We start from the raw sequence: 22,276 nt of genomic DNA on the forward strand, positions 1-22,276 counted from the left end.
CTTTCTCACCAATAATTTCGTGCTGCGTCCATTCTTTACTGCTTCCTCAGTCTTTCTCACGTTATAATTTTGAATATCTCTCATTTACTCCTTGTTGATCAGTTTTGACAGTTCCGCGAATCCTGTCTGATCTCTTGAGTTGGACACTTTCATTCTTTGCCGTTTCTTTATTAGGTGCTTCGTTACTTGGAAGAGCTTACCTACTGGTTGCCTTGGTGCCTTACCTCCCAATTCAATTTCTGCTTCTGAAGCCAGCCTAGTTACTGCTTAATTCATTACCTCTATGTAATCTTCATCCCTCTGTTCTAAGGCTGCATATTTGTTTGCAAGTACCCGCCTGAATTGGTCTGCTTTTACCCTTATTGCGTCTAGATTGGTCTGTTTCTTCTTGACCAATTTTACTCTTTCTCTGTTCAAATTGAGGTAAATCCTAGACCTCACTAATCTATGATCACTGCAGTTTACCCTACCTAACACTTCTACATCTTGCACTATACTGGAATCTGCAGAAAGTGTGAAATCCATTTCATTTCTTGTTTCACCATTAGGGCTTTTCCAGGTCCACTTTCTGTTGCTACGCTTCCTGAAGAAGGTGCTCATTATTCGCAGCTTATTCCTTTCCGCGAATTTTCTCTAGTGTTCCTCTAGTGTTCGTAGAATCGACGCCGTAGTTCCCAATTGCTTGTTCGCCAGCCTGCTTTTTCTCCACTTTTGCATTGAAATCACCCATTACTACAGCATACTGAGTTTGTACAAAAGTGATCTATTTCATCATAATCATGAGTGGAGGTTGGAGCGCAGGCTTGCACAACCTTTATCCTATACCTCTTAATAAACTTTATTACAACTACTACTACCCTCTAATTAATGCTGTAGTATTCGTCAATGTTGCTCGCTATGTCCTTATGGATTATTAATTCTACTCCGTACTGCTTCTTCTTTGGGAGCAGTGGCGCCGATAGGCCGTCTGGCGCGCGGGGCCCATAGGTCTTCTGTGCCCCACCCCCCGGATATAGTCAGGAAGGCGAGGATATCGGAAATTTCTGGGAGAGGGGGCGCTGATGTTTCAACACCAGCACAGCCGCATGTCTCCCCCCCCCCCCCTCCCACTTCGCTTTCGTTACCAGATATCGCGAATGCAGCAGGTACGCACGCTGTTTTATTTTCTGCACCAAATAACACAGGGTGATGCACTGATAACTTGTGATAAGCGCATTTGCACATCTGCTGTCAGACTGTAAGGTTTGGCGGCCAATACAGATGGGGCATTGTGGAAAATATGGTTCACAAGTAACAAAAATATTTTAATAAACTTTTAATTAGCGATTTCAGAAGTAATATTTCATTTGCAAACTTGAAGCCCGACTGTCATATGTTGCACAAGAGCAACTCTACAAAAATCGTCGTAGATACAACGGCGTGCAGTATTTTGGCTGTGGGCGGTTCTGAACCCAAACGAAAATTTAACAGCGTGTCAGTGGCACTGATTTCCCCACACTATCAGAAAATGCCACCTGCTTCCCTGCTGTCTGGGCATCAATGCTATGACAATTACGAGTGCTCTTCATTCTGATCCATAAAGCCTTTCTTTATTTGCTGCTATTGGCAAACGTGATTATCCAAGCTGCGGTACCGCCACAAGGTTAGGAACGGAATAGAGCACGCTTCGCGTCGATTCCTGGCGTCACCACGCAAAAGAAAAAAAAGAGATAGATAGATAGATAGATAGATAGATAGATAGATAGATAGATAGATAGATAGATAGATAGATAGATAGATAGATAGATAGATAGATAGATAGATAGATAGATAGATAGATAGATAGATAGATAGATAGATAGAGCGAGAGAGAGAGAGAGAGGTCGTCATGAAACGCGCGCCAGCGAAAGCTCGCGCTACTGTTGGTCTGCACTTGCATGAATAGGATAGAGGGATCGACGTCACTGGTGCACTATTTCATATATCTTTCAGTACTGCCATACTGGGCCGCCCGCAGTGCCAAAGTATACTGCAGGCTCTAGCACCCAAGACGAATTTGTTTAGATAAGTTTTTGTATAGTTAATATGACTTTAGGTCCTCCATTCCCGAATTGCAATGCTTCCTCCGTAATTCCTAATTAAACAGTTATTTAATGCATCCTACTTTAAGATAGCGCGGACTGAACGGAAGAGGGACCCAAGAACCACATCGCTAGAGTGTATGTTTAGCGACGCATGATCGCACCACACGAGCACACCGCACATGAAACGTTACGTTAAGGCGAGTAGTTTAGCGACCATTTAGCGAATTAAATGTGTTAGCCCGCACATTCGTTCAATTATTACGCAAGATGTTGATAATGCTTCAGCCGACAATTCTGCGGCACTACACATCTGGTACATCGGGTACATGAGCTCAGGCTGCTGGTTACCACAGCATTCTTTACCATTTACGCCCAGTCAAGCCGGCAAAAAGAGGGGGGGTGTCTTCAGACATATATGACACCCCCCACCCCCTAAATGGCACCTGGCACCCGGGGCCCACCATCCCCCCTCCCCCTTTTTACTACGCACTGTATGTGAATCCTCTGAAACACGGGGCGTGGCCGTAAGTAAACACTGTATAAGCCTCACCAGTTCTTCTAACCTCATTAAGGCCAACGATATCCCACACAGTGCCTGACAGTTCATCAAAGAGTCCTGCTAAGCTAGCTCCACTCTAGAGAGTTGGGGCGTTGAACGTTGCCAGGGTCAGATTCAATTGCTGGCCTGTCCGGGTCGAGAGATTCTTAGCACCCTCTGCTGCATTGCAGGTGTGACCACCGCCTTGGTCAGGTGTTCCGCAGCTGCTAGGGACTGAGGCTCACTGGTTGGTCGAATGAGTCAATTGGGAGGTAGTGCCCGAATACTGCACCAGGGAGGCTAATTCCTGTTCAGGTGAGGGAGTCTCTTTTGTTGAATCTTAGTGGGTCTTCCTAATTTGGTTATACCTGAATTAGTGTAGCCCCACTGGCTCTCGGCAATTTTGCCGGCGTCAGGCGCCACCCCAAGCCTGGGGATGTAGCGTACTGGAAGAGACGAATTCGAGCTTACCACCTTCAGATTAAGAGAGAGAGAGAGAGAGAGAGAGAGAAGAAAGACGCAAATCCGACCTTTTGACTATGGCAATTGAGCAGCCGAGATAGTCAGATAGAAGGCTACGAGGCCACCTTATGTTTACAATGTATACATGCAGTTATAATAATTAATTGAATTATTAACTAAAACTAAAACTAAAACCTCGAAGTTATTGAATTATGTACAGCCCCATAATTAATGTTTAACACATCTGCCACGATGTGATGTGCGATGTGAGTCGATGATAATGCTCAACCTTCTGAGAGATTATGAACAATGACGCACAACAACGCCTCAAGCAAACACGTTTCCCTGTGTGTTCTGTGGACTACGCAGACAAACAGCAGCGGTGCACAGGTAACGTGTAACGTCAACTCACCAATCTCATATTGGACTAGACTAACATCACCGCTAATTAACGTCAATCAAAGCAAACGGCATACAAAGCTTCGGGGACATCGTTTACCATAGGATCCGCAGATCTTTCTTTTTCATTTGATTCTTATCTCTTCTTGAAGTAGCGTGGGTGTTCTAATCAAACTGACACGACGGAAGAGGCTGAAAAAACAGGAGACTCAGCGTTGCAACAACCAGCTACTGCAGTGCGACGTGAAAGCAGGCATCAAAGAAGCCACCCTGGCCCCATTAGCACTACCTATCATCGTCATGACTTGCTGCTACATTCAGCGCCGCTCGCTGTCCCGCCGCGATGCTCCCACCTCCCCTTCTGGCCTTCTTCTTCTTAAGAGGAAGCTTTAGCTCAGGCCCAACTCCGACGCGGCCTATTCAAATACATACAAAACGCAAAAACGTTTTCTGAGATGACCCCTGGACCGATATTAATGAAATTTGTTGCATTTGAGAGAGAAAGTTAAATTCTAGTGACTGATGGAAGCGTAATTTCAATTTAGAGCCTGAATTTTGTTACAAGAATTTTGAAAATTCGGAAGTTTGAATGAAATAGAAGCACGAAGTTTAAATATTCATAGCTCTGCATCAAGAACAAATATCGCGGTTCTGTGAGCGGCATCCATTAAATCAGTGAAAGCGGACAAATTCGATATGTTATTTTACATCTTATTTGAATTTTTACGTTGTTTACAAGGGTTCTGCAAAAGCTGTATTTCCATGGTATTAAATTTCTTGAGATTCATGTGTGACATATCAATTTTGTCCGCTTTGTATGTACTTTTAGATGCATTTCACAGAATCGTATTATCATTTTTCGTTGATGAGTTACAGAGTTGTAAACTTGATAGTCTCGTTTTTTGAAAATTTTTGATGTTTGCCAATTATAAAAAATTGACGACCTAAATAAATAATTCGAAACCAACACTCACTAGATTTTAAGCTTCTCATTTATATGCAACAGACCTCGTCAAATTTGGTGCAGTGGTTGCCGAGAGCAACGAATTCTCTTTTTACATGTATTTAGATAGGAGCCCCCAAGCTAAAGCTTCCTCTTAAGCAGACTGCGTCAAGCAGGTTTGTGCCAGCTAAAAGCACGTTCTGAACAAGCGCCTGTGCTGGCGCGATGTCAGCTTCTGTGCTTACTATCTCTTGTTTCATTAAGCGTCGTTAATCGGTCTACATAATGTTCTGAAAACACAGAGCGCGAAGCCGTCGAAGCACATCCAGCCATTGACATAACGTGAATCGTCTTCCTTTTCTTTCTTTCGAACGTAGCAAATCACGATTGCTGCTGCTCGCTATCTGCAATGTCAAAATAGGCACAAGTGCGCGCCGCTTCTGATCTAATCTGCTCATTTGGACCACTAGCTTGCATGCCAGATAAGAACAGACGGCCCTCTGATCGAACGATGTTGCCGCTTGGAGAGCAAGGCAGATCTGCTGACGTTCGATTCTCGCTTCGGAAACGCCGTGGTATGGGAAAAGACGTCTTCATCGCCGCAGCAACTTTTGCGGCACTTTTATCAGGTGAGTGGATGACCTGTCAATAGGTGCCTAGAATGGCGTTGCGTAGAAGTAAGCCAACGAAAAGTAGCAGGAGTAACCGGCTTGACATGAGGGTTGAAATTGAACGTTTCACAATGATAGAGCTCAGAATTAAGACCTTTGTGTGTGTGTCGTTCGTATTTGGACTTGTCGACATCTTAAAGCTCCATTAACGCAAAAGGTGAACAATCAGAAATAGAATTTCAAATGTCATGAAAATATGATGATAAAACAAGAATTTCTCTCGTAGTTAGCGCAGTGCTGAAAAAAATTGGGTAAGGAACCTCTCGCAATGTTTTTTTTTATTTATCTTACTTCAATTATAGCGTAACAATAACACTGCATTTCTATATGCTCTCGTTGCGGCGATTGAAGCTGCTATGGCATAAAATAGCCTTTATTACTCTAAATTTGGCTTCAGTAATATTATGTCCTGGCTTAAATGTCTCGGAAAACTAGAATTCGCTACCCTGGAAACGACAAGAGGGTTGCTACACCTGTTTCTGTATGGAACTCTGCGAGGCGGTGCTTGCCGCGCGCATTCTTTCCATGTTTTCTGAGCCCTTTTCTGAGCGTGCTGCATGGTTTAACTGTGCCAGCATTCTCTGTAATGTAGAAGACACGTGCGTTTTCTGTCAGTCGTCATCGTGGCGGATATTCTACGTAAATAGAGAAAGTTTCGTAATATATACGTATATATCCAGTACACTGCACAGAATTGCTTCACCACGTATTATATGTAGTGACACGGGGCTCATATATTAAACGAACGGTGAAAGCTCCACGAAAACGAAGCTGCCCGTAACTGGTGAAGAAACGGCACAGGGAACTGATGCCCTTGACAAACGTAAGCGAAAATAAATGCTCCATTAGCGAGCACAAGTGAGCTCGGGAAAACATTTTCAGAAGGTAATAACGCAGAAACATGGCATGTGTTGTGGGACCATTCTTTCAATATTCCTTTATATTCAAGTTCGTCATCAACTCGGACGCCACCGAGCTACTGTTATCGCCAGTATCCCCCTCTCAGTGCAAGTGAAGATAACAAAAGAATGAAATGGAAACGAAAGAATAGCTGCAAAACAAGGTCGTATGGACGAGACTGGAGTTGGAGCTGCGAATATTAAAAGCGGGGTGAATATTTGATAACAGGTATCTTCTCGACCTCGTGGAAGCTTTTAATCAAGTGGAATAGTCTCCATGATTCGGAGCTCACCATTCACAACAAGCAGTATATGTTCAATACGGTTCGAAATCTAAAAATAGCCAGAGTTATTTCCAAATGCAGTGGTCTAGCACACCGGCGGCAAGCTGTCAGAGCTTTGTCAAAATACGTGCCAGCACGTATTTTGAGGCAAGCAACGACAAGTTCACATGAAGATGTGGACTTGAAGTGGTAGAACCAGGGCACCACTTCGGCGACACTCCTCGGTCGGCCACAGTTTAAGTGAGTTGAGTCAGACTTGAAATAGGAAAGTTGCACTTCGAAGAGTAATGCGACAAATTGGCCTAGCGTTGACAGCAGACTTGAGCAAATCAAATTCGTGAAACATATTCACAGTGCGTCCAATTTCATCTGCTTCATTAACACTAACCCATTTTCAACCAAAGCCGTAGCTGCCCAATGTCAGCCCAGGGACTATGGCCGGGGCAGCTTTGTGTGCGTCTGCAACGCGACGTACTGCGACTTCATTGGGGACATCGGACCTTTGCCGACTGAAGCAGCGTTGGTGTTCGAGAGCAGCAAAGCCGGCCATCGTTTCGCCAAGACCACCTTACCCTTCGGTAAAAAGACTGGTCAGTCGCGTTCTTTCACATTTAGGCTGTTGTACTCATAGAAATGTGAACGGTTGTGGCCTTTGAAACGTAGTATTTGCCGGCATTTCAGTCCAGGCGTTTTACAAACCCGTTGTGTAATTCGGAACCTAAGCTTGCAAGTACAGAGCAGCTCAGTTCTTACTTTTAAGCCGCAACACGTGACTGAAGTTTAAAAAAAAACTATGCGGTTTTACGTGCCAAAACCACGATTTCATTGTGAGGCACGCCGTATTGGGGGGCTCCGGAATAACTTAGACCACGAGGGGTTCTTTAACGTGCACCTAAATCTAAGTACACGGATGTTTTCACATTTCGTCCCCATCGAAATACGGCCGCCGTGGCCGGCTTAAGTTTCTTTACAGGACATGTTATGTTCGTCTTTTGCCGCCTCCGCCAGCTCGTTCTGTGTTATCACTCTCAACAGCCTGAGTATTTTCGAATTCTAACAATAGGTTCTTTACGTTGCTACTGCTTATCTATTGAGAGCTAGCTTTGATTTCCATCAACTTCTTACTGTACAAAAAAGAAACTCCCTGTTTCGCCCAATAGCCGAAACATCGATTGCGGTAGCAAATTAGTAGATAGCTATACGAAGTAAGGATACCAGTTTCATCTGCCGTGTGAACTTGGTAAACATTTGCTTACTAACTAAATTAACAAACACCGTGTCACGCGCGCACGGGTAAACACGAACACATCTCGCTCGATGACCTAGGAAACTCGCTATCAAAACGCTGGAGTGAGGAATCGCGGCAGCAGCCCCGAGCGAATTGACCTTCGTGCATCTCTCGCTTCGACACCAACCAAACAACGAAAGCACAGCGTATGCGAAGCTACCGGCACAACGCGCACTCTGCAAACATCGCAGATCGCTTTGAAGATACGGCGCCCGCACGGCCACGCCGTAAGCAGCAGCCGCTGGAGAAAAAATTGCCGACGATTACGTTACTTCCTAATGCGAAATTTGAGCGCAGCAAATAAGCTGTTTCACCTTTTCGATAGATTGAGGCAAAGAAATCGAGCAACACATGTATGCGCTATCACAGAATTTTTTTTTTATTTTTCACACGTATTCCTTTAACAAAGACTCCACTAACAGTTCTTGACAGTCATGAAGGAAGCTTTGTGGTCGGAGAAATAGACTGATATATGTTCGACTTGGTACACCAATGCTTGATTCTCAAAGACGAGATCTATACAAGTGCCTCGCGAGGTTGTCACAGCCGTGGGACGCGTTACGAGCGAGAGGAACGGGATGTTCTCCCGCATAAGTGTTAGGAAATTGCTGTTTGTCTTTATGTCAAGCCGCCACCGATCTGGCTCTCTGATTGCCACCGCACAGGGCGAACGGCAGCGGCAATTTCGGCTCGGGCGGTGCACATATACAGATCCGCCGCCACCGATCTGGCTCTCTGATTGCCACCGCACAGGGGTTGCATTGGAGGAGGAGCGAAGAAAGGAATTAAGTTCGAGCCGGCGCTTTGACAACCGGAGACTCGCAGGAAGAGGGGGGAGGGGGGCAGCGTGTACACCCAGCGGCAAACGATGGGGGCAGAAGCGCGCGCAGCAAGCGGACAACACGATAAAGGGAAGAGGGAAGAGATAGCAGCGACTGACTGATGCCGCTGACGCCGATAGTGAGTCAACCCCAGCTGCGGAGTTGGTTTCAGGGACAACGAATAACCGGCGCGTCGGCAACTGAAGAGCACCCTATCCGCCACACAAGAACAGGGGGGGGGGACCCTTTCCTCCTCTTTCTGCATGGCGGCGACGGTGTTCTATGCAGTCACGTTATCTTGACTCTCTAGCGGCGTCAGCGGCATCCAGCGGTATCAGTCGGTCGCTGCTAGCGCTGGGGGGATGAAAGGGGGGCGCAGCTGGTTACGAGGCCGACGACGACGCCGACGCGAAACCCAGGAACGGACGCCAAAGAGCTGCGCTCTAAAACGCCCCCTCCCCTCCCCTCCCTCGCCTCAGCCCCTTGCCTCGTGCGCGAAAGGAGAAAACGCGCTTCCGGCCAAGCCCGGATGCGTGCCCTCTTCTGTGGCGCGTGAGGCAGGGGGATCAGGCGAGCGAGCAGGGGTGTTCTTCTCCGATGGGTGCTAGGGTGCCTCGCCCGTACAGAGTGGAGACAACTGCGGCGTCTACTACGGCGTTGGCCATGCGAATCACGGAAGCCGTAGTAGGCGCCTTTGGCGGACGCCGTAGGGACGCGTTGCCGGCGCTCGTGTGTCTTGTGTGCCGTTTGGCACTTCTTTACTGGCCTTCCCCCAGCTCCACCGATCTTTGGTGTTTGCGATAACAAAGCCACGAATATTTATTTAGAAGAAAGGTTTCCACTTATAAACGCTTCTATAGTGTCTTTCCAGCTGCATTCAATCACATTTCCATGTAATAAAACTTGTGTTGCAGTTCAACTGGCACTTCAGAACTCTGAAATATGAAGTCAGCGTTTTGTAGCTTTTCTGCGCAGCCAGCAATCAGCACCGTTCACAACTCTTTATTCCTGAACTCAATTGACGAGTTTTTTTTTCTTTTTAGCGACCTCAGATTATACGCCCACCGATATCCGAATGATCGTCTCGGCACTAGTTTACTAAAGTTATTTTTCCCGTCTGTTCGCGTCTGAACAGGTTCAAGCGACAACGACACGTTGCTCCTTGTGGTCGATTTCTCGAGAAAGTACCAGAAGGTGTTTGGCTTCGGTGGCGCTTTCACCGATGCGACAGGAATAAACATCAAGTCTCTTCCGACGAACATGCAAGATGACATCCTCAAGTCATACTACGCAAAGCAAGGTAACCGCCATGCACGCATACGATAACACTTGGCGACGCTTCAAATCTAATATTCCTTAAAGTTTCACGAGCGTAACTTACATTGCGAGAAACGCCACAGAAAATGATTGCGGCAAGGTTACTTAGGTTATTGAACCATTGAATACAATGCCCCTGCAAATGAGAAGGGGAAGGGGGGGGGGAGGAAGGTGGCTGAGCAGTTTTCGGTCTCATGGAATTGACTGACTAGCATTGGGACGTACGATGCGTGCAGTATTGTCGCGTTGTAGTCACGGTGAAGGGCCAGTGAGTACCAAAACTGTGAGCCACTCTTTACAGGGTAAACTTGTGCTCAGCAAAAGAAGTAACGCTAAAAGCTCAACAAGAGCGGCCAGCACAATCACTGGGCATCGAAATATCATCTCACGGGTCAAGTACGTCCACTTTTTCAGGTTAATCGCTCGTGCTCACTAACATTCTAGAATGCACTACAATTCGCGTCGCTCGCGAGTTGTGATTAGGCAAGACTCTTCCACGGCAAAATTCGCGGCAACATTAAAGGATTTTCGGATAGAATATGTGCGTCTTCCGCTGAGATAAAAGTCATAATCAGGTGAATAAACGTCACCGACAAAAGAACAACACAATATACGCGTGATAACTTATTCCAAAAATGAAGCTTTCCTTCTTGCTCTCAACACGCTCTCAACCCGTGTTAAAACCCGGGCGCTTACTCTCTCTCGGTGTTCTGTGGTCGTCAATCAGCCACGCGAGCCTTATAAAGCTCTATTCCATTTCTGTTTTTAGGACTTGGGTACACCGTCGGCAGGATTCCATTGGCGAGCTGCGATTTCTCTGAACGCAAGTACACGTATGACGATACTCCCGGCGACTTCGAGCTCAACAACTTCACGCTTGCCCCGGAAGACTTTGATCTCAAGGTAACACAAATGCAACCGAGGAAACTAGCGTTTGATTACAGAAATTAGCGGAATGCTTTGCGCTTTTGGCGGGTAGTCAGTTACATTACACACGTACGATCTAGCCTTTCGACGTTAAGTCAAAGGACTTAGATCGTTAGATATTGATTTCACAGCGTTGAAGCGTGGCAATTGAAAAAAAAATGTAGGCAGCTGTCCACCAGTAAATTTAAGCTTCGACTATGAGAGGTTTTATTCCTATCAGGCGCGCTCACAATGGTCATCCGGACGTCTCACATGTAGAAGCGAGCATGCTCACGCTGGTTAGAACAGTTTAGATTTTGTTCTTGCGGCTAAAACGTCCCCCACGTCGCTGTTTTGACCAGGTTGTTCAGAATTGAGCTCGTGCACAATAGGTCGCGAATACCGTTACTCCTCCAAAACCAGTATACCGGAATTTCAACCCCAGCTTAGGATGATGCAGAAGAGGCGAAAGCGCATACCGTGCCATCTTGAGCGCAATGTCGCCGAATAAAAAAGAATGAACTTTGCTTCAGGAAATACAGTCTATCTCTGCCTCGCTAAGTCGTGGAACTGCTTCACTGCATGTCACGTGCACAGGAAATGCTCACCTATTTGTGTTTTATTGCAATGACAATTATAGAGGCGCTCGAAGCGCATTCCCACCGCCATCACCGAGAGGCACGTGCAACCCGCGGGGTGAGTGTTAGGAGGCACTCAGAGACGTGCAGTGCGTTTGGCTGGGGAAGCGACGAAGCCCAAGTGGGCGCACCGTCCCCATCCACTCAATTGTCTCTACCGGAGCCAGGGCAGCGTTTCGACTTCCCCTGCTGGCACGCATACACATTAGTGTTCCCGATGACCAGCTGCGTGCATGCGTACCCCACCCCAGTGTATACATTGGCCTGAGCGGAGCGGACAATAAACGTCAAGCTAAACATCTAACCCTCTCTTTGAGCGCTGACGAACGCCGATGGTTTTCCTTCGGTCTGACACTCGTGCACAGCCGAGATGCGATGGCCGCAACGCCGTTTTGGTGCTACTCATTCCGCCAGCGTTTTGAGACGCCTTCAGCTGCAACGTTAAACCTGGCTATCGCTTTCAATGCTTCTCATTCGGAAGAAACTACCAGTATCTTTTTTTCGTGTGACCACAAAACTGTTAGGGTAGCGAATCATTTGCTCATGATTTCTTTTTTTCTTTTTTTTTCCACGTTATATCTTTGGAAACACCAGTTAGTTTAGCGCAATTTATATTGTTGCATGTTATGCTAAAGCACATTGCCGGTGGCAGCAATTTTTTTTTTTATTATTAGGCCTCTGAAACATGGTCATTTGCGCGTGGTAACCAAAGGGTAAAAAGGATAAAAGTGACCGCTATTGTTTTACTCCGCAGACTTCCATACAAAACAGTGCAAAAAGTTCGCAAGAAAATGTATGAGATTAAGTTTGGAATGTTCTTGTTAACAAGTGGAGGAATATGAAAAAGATACAGTGCCTCATAGCCGGCTACACAAGAGAAATTGTATTTTTGTGCACAGTGGCATGGATTTATGTGGCAAGTTTGAAATTGTGCTCTGATACCATGGTACCTTCTAACAAGCCGCGTTTTCTTACTTCTTTGTTCACATAGATATTTTGACTTTGTTAGTACTTGTCACACCTCAATCTGAAATGAGGTTATTTAATACACTCGAAATATAAGCATATTTTGTCCTGATTGCTACATATGAAATTGTGTCAATCTGAAATGAGGTTATTTAATACACTCGAAATATAAGCATATTTTGTCCTGATTGCTACATATGAAATTGTGTCACTAGGTTTAAGAAATATTACCGTATCTTTGTTCAATATGCAAGCCCTGAGCTTAATACTAACGATGTCCCACTGCTTTGCACATATAGAAGACGCAGATATGAAAGATGAAAATAGAATCAACACACAATCCCAATTTCCCTTCACTTCAAGCGGGATGCAAGTAGGTAAACAGCTCATAGACCAAGAAGCATCTGATTTACAATGCAGACATATAATCAATAAATATTAGATACCAGTTGCGTGTCGCGACTTATCTGCTTAACTGAGCACGTGCTGGTGGGCGAGTTTGTTATGCATGATTGCAACGAAGGCGCCAAATAAAACAACGGACGAAGAAAGGGAACACGAGATAACCACGTAGGCGCACCTACGGTGCGCCTACGTGGTTGTCTCGTGTCTCCTTCCTTCGTCCGCTGTTTTATTGGGCGCCTTCATTGTAATCAATTATCTGCTTAAGACGGCCAACAATTGTATTACTGGCCTCTGTACCTGACCGCGAAATGTGGCTATTAATTTCTAACGTCATTTTAATAAATACCGTGAAACAGCCTTATTTGAATTACTAACTCTTGTCGGTAAGAGAATGCCGTTGATGAAATGGTCCTTTCGCAGTTTTGAGCTTATTATCATTGCCTGGGAGCACAGCGGCAAATTTTTTTAGAAATTTCGACGCCCTTTCTTCGCAGATTCCGTACATCAAAAAGGCCATGTCTTTCTCTAGCGAACCCATATGGTTGTTTGGGAGTGCTTGGAGCAGCCCATCTTGGATGAAAACCAGCAACATGCTGGAGGGCCCAGGGGTTCTCAAGGGTGAACCGGGAGGTCCCTATTACAAGGCGTGGGCAAAGTACTACGTCAGGTAATTAATGCATGTACCTTTATACTGCTGCGTCTTGCTGTCGCACATCTATACCAGCGTGACAGTTTTATGCGTTCAAGGACCAGTATATTTACTGAACGCTGTGGCTACCTAATAAGAGAAAAGCGAAATCGAAGGTGCGAAGTGGAGAAAGAAAAATTTATGGTTATGTTAACGAAGGAACATCACATGAAACCATAAATGGCTGGCAGTGCCGCGACTTGATATTTTAGTTTTAGCTAGGTGACTGAATGTTTATGCGAGGACATCAGGAGTGACAGAGTGCACATTGCGTCACGTTATTCAGAGTCAGCGTAATATTAGAAAAGAAAACGAGTAAAAGATTTGCAATGCTGGATTTGCTTCCTGTTAAATATTCTGGTTGTTCGCTAGTTGAGTTACGTTTCGCTCTTTACAGCGCATGCTTGTTATGTCTGCAAACATTGTTTATTGTCTAATTGAACTATACACGAACTATATACGATTCACGTACGAGTCGGGTTCTGTGCTGTCTCCTTCACACCAATATTACCTATCAGTTCCTGAAAAGAATTAATATATTCCAAGTGCTTCGTGGTTCGGGATGTTGTCTCGATTATATGAAGCAGTATGTTAAAACATAAAAAAAAAGCGAGCATCACAGAAAGCTGCGGGCACCTGTAAACGTAGTAATATTTCGATGGCGGCAGGTTTTGTACGCAAACGAGGGGACTCGTGCTGAGACAGGACACGACCTCAAGCATCCAACTGGATTTTTTTGGTGCAGGGTAAAGTTTATATACAGATATGATACGACGTACATCCGGTTGGGTTACTGGGAGGGGGGGGGGAGAAGAGCCCGAGAAAAAGCTTTAAAAAAAAAACAAGTTGCGTATAAGTGAGGCTAATCAGTACGACACAAATATTAACTCGCCTAAGCCTCACGCAGTAATAACCTAGCAGTTAGTTTTTATGTCCTGAACAAGTTCATCAAGTGATCGCTATTTCTCTCCCTTTGCATTCTCGCGGGCTTTCAGGTTTGTGCAGGAGTATGAGCGTAGTGGCATTCCTATATGGGGCTTGACAACGCAGAACGAACCTACGACGGGCTTCGTACCGGGCTTTCCCTGGCAAACGCTGGGTTTTACGCCAAGGACGCAGAGGGATTTCGTCAAGCTCGATCTGGGGCCGGCGCTGGCTGTAGCCGGCTATGGTGCGGACAAGTTGCAGCTGATGATCTTCGACGACAATCGCATCGTTCTTCCGCACTGGATAGACGTGGTACATATCACTGTTCCGAGATCATTTCGACGCATAGTCGTTGTGTTGTATGAAAAACAACTTTCACAGTAAAATACTTTATTATGATATTGTTATGAATTGCGTAGTTCAGAATAAAATTTCAATTTTCTCATGAAATGTTTATATAGACAGTGCAGGACACCCAGCTAAACAACTTTTGATGTACAAAATTCTTAAAGCCTGATAAATGTACCTAATTGCTAAAGCATATTAGTACGAGAAACGATGTTTTACCATTCCGCATGCCAATTCGCGGACTGTATAACGTTAAGAAGATAGCACAATACTAGTTCTGGTCTTACACATTATGGCGGTGAGCGATATTCTACTGCCCACGCTCCCATTCATTTTGATGCCTGCCCGTGACCGTTGCAGTAATGTCAAAGTGCCCTGAGAAATATTTATGGAGGGAAAATTCATCGACGATTACCGTACTGCCTAATGCGAAATCTGAGCGCAGCTCTATACGTGTTTTTATTTAGCGATATATTGAGGCATCGCACCGATCACCACACCGATCACTGCACCGATATATAGACCGGCCACACAGTTGCCGCTTGCAACTGCAGCTTATGCAACCCTAATCGTTACCGGGAAACGCTTGCGGCGAACGCTACGCGCGTAGGCGAGCTTTCTGATACTTTCTTTCCCCCGCACGGCCGGAGCCATCGCTGCCGCGAATGCGCGGACGTGAACGCCATCTGTTGGTGCTTCCAGGTGGTTTCTTCCGCTTTCCTCCTCGTGCTTCCGCTGCACCCTCCTGCTCCACTTTCCTCCTCGCGCTCTCTTCGCTCTCGCCGTCTTTCATCTTCCGCTGCACTCCGCGTTCGCTCTTTCACCCTTCGCTGTGCTCGTTCGTTCAGTTACGCCGAGATACGACGCCGAGGCACGCCAATGATCAACGCAGGAACGGGCACCTAAGAGTAGCGCTCTAAAAAAACTGCACTGAGCCACCCGGATTCAGCCTCCGTACTTACACATTGCCAGTGAAAGAGCTAATCGTCCAATGGCTCCACCGATACTACAGAACGGACTGCTCTGCCAAGAGAGCGCGCTCGTGCCATCAGCTGCAATGACTGGTTGACGCGCTATGATTGGTTGGCACCCATTCGGCTTCTAGTTGTCGCTACTGGATTGCAGAGCTATATAGGCCCCTCCTTCGTATTCTAGCACGTTGTAATCCCAGTTGCGGAGGGCGTGATTTTAGGGCATGAAGAAAGGCAAAATATTAAAGGAAGCGATACGTGACATTTTTGCAGCCGTCATAAAGATAGCAAGAATAAGGCCCTTGGGTAATAATCCCTCACCACGTAATAGGCAAAGGTTAATAGCCGCTGAGCGCGCAGAGTGTATGTGTACTACGGGCAGAGAGAGAGAGAGAGAGAGAGAAAGAGAGGGAAACGAGATTGGAAAGGCAGGGAGGTAGAGAACCGCAGGTAGTAAGCCGAAAGAGAAACTTCTGGTTTATCACCTAACAATGAGGATGAGGTAAGAGGGAAAGAAATACGGAAATGATAGCAGAGAAAGAAAGCAAACGTGCGGGGAAGAAAGCCAGGTGTGCGGGAAAGAACGCTTGGCAGTATCAAAGTTTTCATAACAAGCTATCTAGAACGTAGAGATTTCAATAGAGCGTTGGCCGACTTCTGGTTTGACGATCGTATGGCCGGCACTCCAGGATTGTCTGCTCTGAAAGAGGCCAGTGGTCGAGACGGACCAACGCGGACGTAAGCCACCACCCTTCCGCAGTGCAGCCAAGACAATGGCAAATAACTTGTTCGATAGTTTCCTCGCGGCCGTAGTTGTGACAGCATGAGCATAGTTATTGAATTATTCTGCTAAGGGGAATTGTATCTTGTATACGATAGGAGTTGTCGAGGCTGATCATCACTCAGACATCAGTATAAAAACTACCAAGGAACAAGCTTCCTCACTGCCAGCTGACGGCCAAAATGCTTTCCTAAGAGGCCCAAAAGCTTCTGCTTGCAGACGTCCCAACTCGTTATGTTATGTTCGTCGGTCTCGTACCATGCTGTGTCTGGAGGTAGAACATCACATTCCCTAGCATTAGCTTTGGGTCCCACCGATTATTTTCGCTTACACGCTCATACCAGGCAATCCAGTCTTCAGCGTCCGTACCATCGATGCCATTGAAGGTCCCTGAGTCTCGCAGCTGGGACAACACGACAGAGGTCAGAGCCTGCGGTACCGGAAGTGCCGCAGACTCTTACCTCCATCGTGTTGTCCGTGGTGTTGTCCTCTTCAAAAGTCCGGAACATATGCCCGGCAAGGGCATATGTTCCGAAAGTCAAGGCGGGAATGGGTCCTGAAAAAAATTGGGGGAGGGGGGGGGGGGCGGGTCGGCGTCAGAAGAAGTGGCCTTGCCGATACTAGCTGCCTGACGTCATGCTCCCTTCCAGTCTTTTTCCTTCCTCCATCTTTTTAGGAGTGCGTCAGGCTTCATGATTCGTCTTCGTGACGATGCACCGCTGCTGAATAAATGGAGCCAAAATATACTCACGCCACAGAAGCTAGGGCACGGCGGGCTTGACAGACTGTCGAACAGAGAACAGCAGTAGATCGCAGCTTTCCGTTGACGTCGGGGACAGACAAGCTTCAATGAAGGCGCTTCTCCAGCTAGCGCTGTGACTGTACCACGCGTTTTGCGCATCCCTATGTGCTATTTGATAGGTCTTTCGAGACTTCCTCTCAAAGTTAAATAAAAAGGTATCTCGAAGCAGAAGCTCATGGCTCATTAGAAACAGCATGTTTCCTTGTACCTCCCTATTTTGCTGATGACACCTCGTAATATATTTCCGTTGTGAAGATGCCTAGCAGTGTGCTTTACGTAAATTTGTGGTATTACATGAATTAAAGCGCGAAAGAAAAATGAAAGCAAGACCAAACGTCTACCCATGTTATCATTATCAGCTTGCATGACCTTGTCATGAGTGGCAAAAGATGTGGGGCTACAGCGCGCTAATCCATTGGCAAGAGAGCGATGCCGAAATTCACTCTTTAATAGCCGCGCCGTGAGGTATTCCAATTATTTTTTACACGTTTCACTTCATGTAAAAGACATACTGTGAAAAGCATGCCTCGGTCCACGCGTGGCTGACGGCTCGTTCATCTCCAGATGCATTTAAAGCAGCGACTACGTTATTTTCCCCCCAATATCAACTTTAACGGTTTGCCACACAGGTGCTAGGCGACTCGGAGGCAGCCAAATACGTCCGTGGAGTCGCTGTCCACTGGTACATGGACACCTTCATTGGCCCATGGGTCCTCGACAAAGTGCACCAGAGCTTCCCAGACACGTTCATTCTGGCCACAGAAGCATGTCCTGGCTTTCAACCGACTGTTAAAGACAAGGTCATACTGGGAAGCTGGGAACGCGCAGAACAGTACGCCAGCGACATACTAGAGGTGAGGCTTTTAACCGTTCAACAGCGCGTTCAACCAAACTCTCCAAAATGCGTAAATAAATAAATAAATAAATAAATAAATAAATAAATAAATAAATAAATAAATAAATAAATAAATAAATACAACTCAGCCTATTTTGAGCACCACGCATGCTGCCCTCTTCTGTTCTGGACTGCAGCGTAACATACGCTAGCACTTTAAGCATTACCTAATTCTTCACAAGTGACAAGTCATACGTAAGGAATGAAAAAGAACGGGCTCCCATTCACAGACACCCAAAATGAAGTGTACGTTAAATAGGGAAGAGGTACGTACAAGGCAAACAACACTGTAGACAAAAATAAAGAGACAATGGGACGATCCAGGTCTCATTATTCATGTCATGGGCCTGTGATCACAATTCAAAGCATCCATTAGAGTGCGCGTTATTTGAAAATATAAATAAAACGATACTGCACGTAAACCGACAGTGCGTTTCAAGCGGGTAGTCCCAACAACCTAAGTACCGGATAAGAAGCACTGTAAGCAAACAATGCAGTATTTTTGAACGTAGTCTAAGTTCCCTGCATTTGCATTTGTTTCTCCTTTATATTTGTGAAGCGTTCTTTAGACGACACAAATTCTATGATGCGATACGTTTGCCGTACTTTTGTTGGCTGTTGGCTCGAACGTAAGGTGGAATATATATATATATATATATATATATATATATATATATATATATATATATATATATAAACGTTTTTTTGTTATCCTTAGGACCTAACTCATTGGGCTAGTGGATGGACAGACTGGAACCTTGCCTTGGATCTACAGGGAGGCCCCAACTGGGCGAAAAATTTTGTCGACTCGCCCATCATCGTGAATGCCACTGCTAAGGAGTTCTACAAGCAGCCGACATACTACGCCTTGGCCCACGTCAGGTGTGCCTTTATTATTTTGTATCTTTTAAAAAATTTATTTTGGTTCTTTATTCTACGGTAGAACCTTATCACGACGAAATGGGTTTTTAACAAGCAGTGAGTATAATGAATTAATCATAATTTCTATTGAGCAACAGAGAGAGAAACAACAGAGAAGTTTATTTAAGAATTAGCGGAGATGGCATTCAGTTTAAAATCTCGTCTTCAGGAAACAACGGTTTTCTATAAATTGATATAACAAACCTTCTTCTAGTTCGTGATAAAGACTTACAGTTATTTCCTCTTTATTATTATCTTTATTCGAGACATTTGCCGCATGGCACATGTACTGAGAACAGCAAAAGGGTATCAAATAAATTCATACAGCCCTATTTATTTCTCGTTCTGAAGCAATGAATTAGCGCTTTTGTTGCCCGTTATCTTGCGGGTAAAGACATCTGGAAGGAACATTAGAATTTAGTTTGGCCTCCCTGAGCATCTTCTACCTCAGTACCAGGGCACAGCCTCCAAGGGAGATGATTGTCCACCGTAGACACAGGCACCGTGCACTCAGGACACGTCGCGCCAATTAAGCCGAAAGCTGTCGGTGCGCGAAGCTGGTAGTAATTACAATCTGAAGCAGCAGTCAAAAACATTCACTAACTGTCTGCTACCTGAAAACCAAATTTAATAACGAGTCCCACTGCTGTATCAGCGGGCCCCACTTGCACTCCGCCACTGCCGCCCCCCCCCCCCTTAACAAACTACGTCGATAACCACTTTCTCCCGCGTTCTCCGTGCCCATGACAATGTGCTTTGGTTGAAAATACTGCATAATTACGCCGGAAACAAACGAGAAGAGAGCGCGAGGCCTGCGGTACTTGGAGGAAAGATGCTGCTTAAAAGCGGCCGCGATAAAACTGCTACACGTGAGCGGACAAGGTGTCATTCGCGTCCATGGACCATGCATATACTTCATAATCATCCACTTCGTTTTTCGTACTTCGCGCCCTTCGTCTTTCGTTCGAGCCGCGCCACTGTTATAGCCAGGATCGGTCATCCAGTGTGACGTATGATCAGAAAAAAAGAGAAGAAAAAATCGTTCGTTATAAACTAGGACCTCTGACCTAACGTTCTTGGCAATCGGTCAGCTTATTAGCATTGTAAGGATTTTAATAAGGCGTTAGCATTAGGAGTGTCAAAGTGGAAAGAAGTTTGTGTGTGTGGAGTGAGGGGAAGCCGGTCTCATGCTAGAGGTATAGGGAATGGTAGAGATTAGAAGAGCGAGAGCGCGTATTTATCTATGTATGTATGTATGTATGTATGTATGTATGTATGTATGTATGTATGTATGTATGTATGTATGTGTGTATTATGTATGTATGTATGTATGTATGTATGTATGTATGTATGTATGTATGTATGTATGTATGTATGTATGTATGTATGTATGCATGCATGCATGCATGCACGTACGTACGTACGTACGTATGTATGTATGTATGTATGTATGTATGTATGTATGTATGTATGTATGTATGTATGTATGTATGTATGTATGTATGTATGTCATGCCTCTTCGCTCCTTGAAGGTGCAGGACACGTGCCGAATGAGCTGCAGAACAACACTTCGCATTCGTATACACGACAGAACAAAAAAGGTGGCAAGAGAAAAAGCTGCTTCCTCGCAGCTTGTCTGAGTTCCTGCCACCCGGGACCTCGAAGATTCGGGACCTCGAAGAGATGCGACAAAGTGCTCAGGCATTTATTTTGCATTTACCGCTAAATCACCGCTAAATGTTTCTTGCAAAACTCATATCCCAACGCCAGCACGAACAATTTATTATTATTATCATTCTGTCATTTAGAGGGTGCGCTGGGGCAGCAACGAGCGTTGTACGAAATCAGAGGTTTTTAGTGCTCCGCCGCCACACTCACGAGACGCTGATACCTGCCGCACACTGCTACTGTTGGCTATTGCACTAAATAACATTCCATCTTGCTGACGAAGACACGACAGAAAGCAAGTTTTCGCGGTTTTTCGACGGTCCATTGCGGGTTTACGGCTTCGATTTAACTAGTGGTAACTCACAGCGCACCCCCTTCCTTCCCCTCCTTATCCACCCACGTTACAATACCAGCGGCGAGGGCGGACAACCGTTATACCGAAGTAGGTAACCTCCCCCTTCAATATTAGAAGGTGATTTTACAGTATAGTAATAATCCTTGGATAAAAAAAGTTTGATTGACTATTAGTGCCGCATTTCTTGCTCTCGTTACCATACTGCATGGGGAGATTTCTTCCTATCGTAATATCGCAGCTACATGTGTGCAATTTTTCAACTTCTCGGATTTTTTACAGCTCATTAGGCGTGTCGAAGTGAAAATCTTTGAACCTCTCTTCATATTTTTGCAGCAAATTCGTTCCGAGAGGCAGTGTGAGGGTTGAGTGTCGACTGGAGCGGTCGCTTCTTCAAAACAGTGCTGCAACTAACATCCAGTATGCGGCATTTTTGACGCCAGATTCGGCGATTGTGGTGATCGTGTTGAACAGGTGAGCATCCGCTTTTCATTCTTGGAGCTGTCCTGCGACTATAGGCTTTTATGTTGCGCGTGTGTCACTTAGGCGTATACCGTGCCCATTATTCCTTCGTGTATGTTATCAATGGAATGGTATATACTGCTGAATCATCCACATTTCTAATTTCACCTCTATATATGCAGCAAGAGATGCCGTTGTCAACGCCTGCGTAAGCTGAAATATGTGTTAGTCATCACATCTTTAGCATTCTAATCCTAATGGTGTTATCAACATTAAACATTACTCGGTCATGTAACAGAGAAAATATATTCTCACTTTGTCGTTTGGCAGAATCGTAGGTACCCTGGGTGGTCAGTGCTCATATGCAAGCGTTATCCTACATTTTTGCTTGGTTGGAAGAAATCTGTACTTTACTGATAATTCTTGAGTGCTGTTGAATTATGCTGCCTGTATCCTCACAGCTTGTCAATGCGCTCTCTTGCTTGTTTTGTTTTAAGGGATGACAAGAAACACGCGTTGAAGATCAAGGACGCGTCTGGCTCTCGCACCGTGCAGAAGATCGTCAACGAGCGGTCGATAACGACGTTTATTTGGCAGTCGTGAATATGTATCCGTTTTGGAAGCAAATAAGAAGTTTATTCTTTAGCATTTGTGATTGCATTTATTGATTACTCAGTTCTAGTAACAAGACGAAGTCCAACCAACTTGGGCTAAGCCGCTTCCAATCTGTGGGACGAGTCACCCCAACGTTCCCCATGGGCCACCCTGTATCAGATCTTGGTCGACCCGATGTCACGCGTCACATGAGCTACACATTGCAAACTGGACGTACAGGAAAGCCCGGGCCCCGGCACGTCGCAG

The 22,276-nt window shown here is 45.5% G+C and overlaps 1 protein-coding gene across 1 annotated transcript; it reads left to right on the forward strand.

Annotated features, from left to right (window-relative positions):
• Positions 1-4,901: 4,901 nt before the first annotated feature.
• On the forward strand, positions 4,902-22,063 carry LOC142572165 (lysosomal acid glucosylceramidase-like). The gene is made up of 10 exons (XM_075681088.1): positions 4,902-5,034; positions 6,664-6,849; positions 9,504-9,668; positions 10,455-10,588; positions 13,095-13,267; positions 14,284-14,527; positions 17,747-17,971; positions 18,731-18,894; positions 21,290-21,427; positions 21,913-22,063. The coding sequence occupies exons 1-10, from the start codon at positions 4,917-4,919 to the stop codon at positions 22,016-22,018; spliced, it is 1,653 nt and encodes a 550-aa protein (XP_075537203.1). The 5' UTR covers positions 4,902-4,916; the 3' UTR covers positions 22,019-22,063.
• The last annotated feature ends 213 nt before the right edge of the window (positions 22,064-22,276 follow it).

This window comes from Dermacentor variabilis, chromosome 2, assembly GCF_050947875.1.
Source record: "Dermacentor variabilis isolate Ectoservices chromosome 2, ASM5094787v1, whole genome shotgun sequence".
NCBI lineage: Eukaryota > Metazoa > Arthropoda > Arachnida > Ixodida > Ixodidae > Dermacentor > Dermacentor variabilis.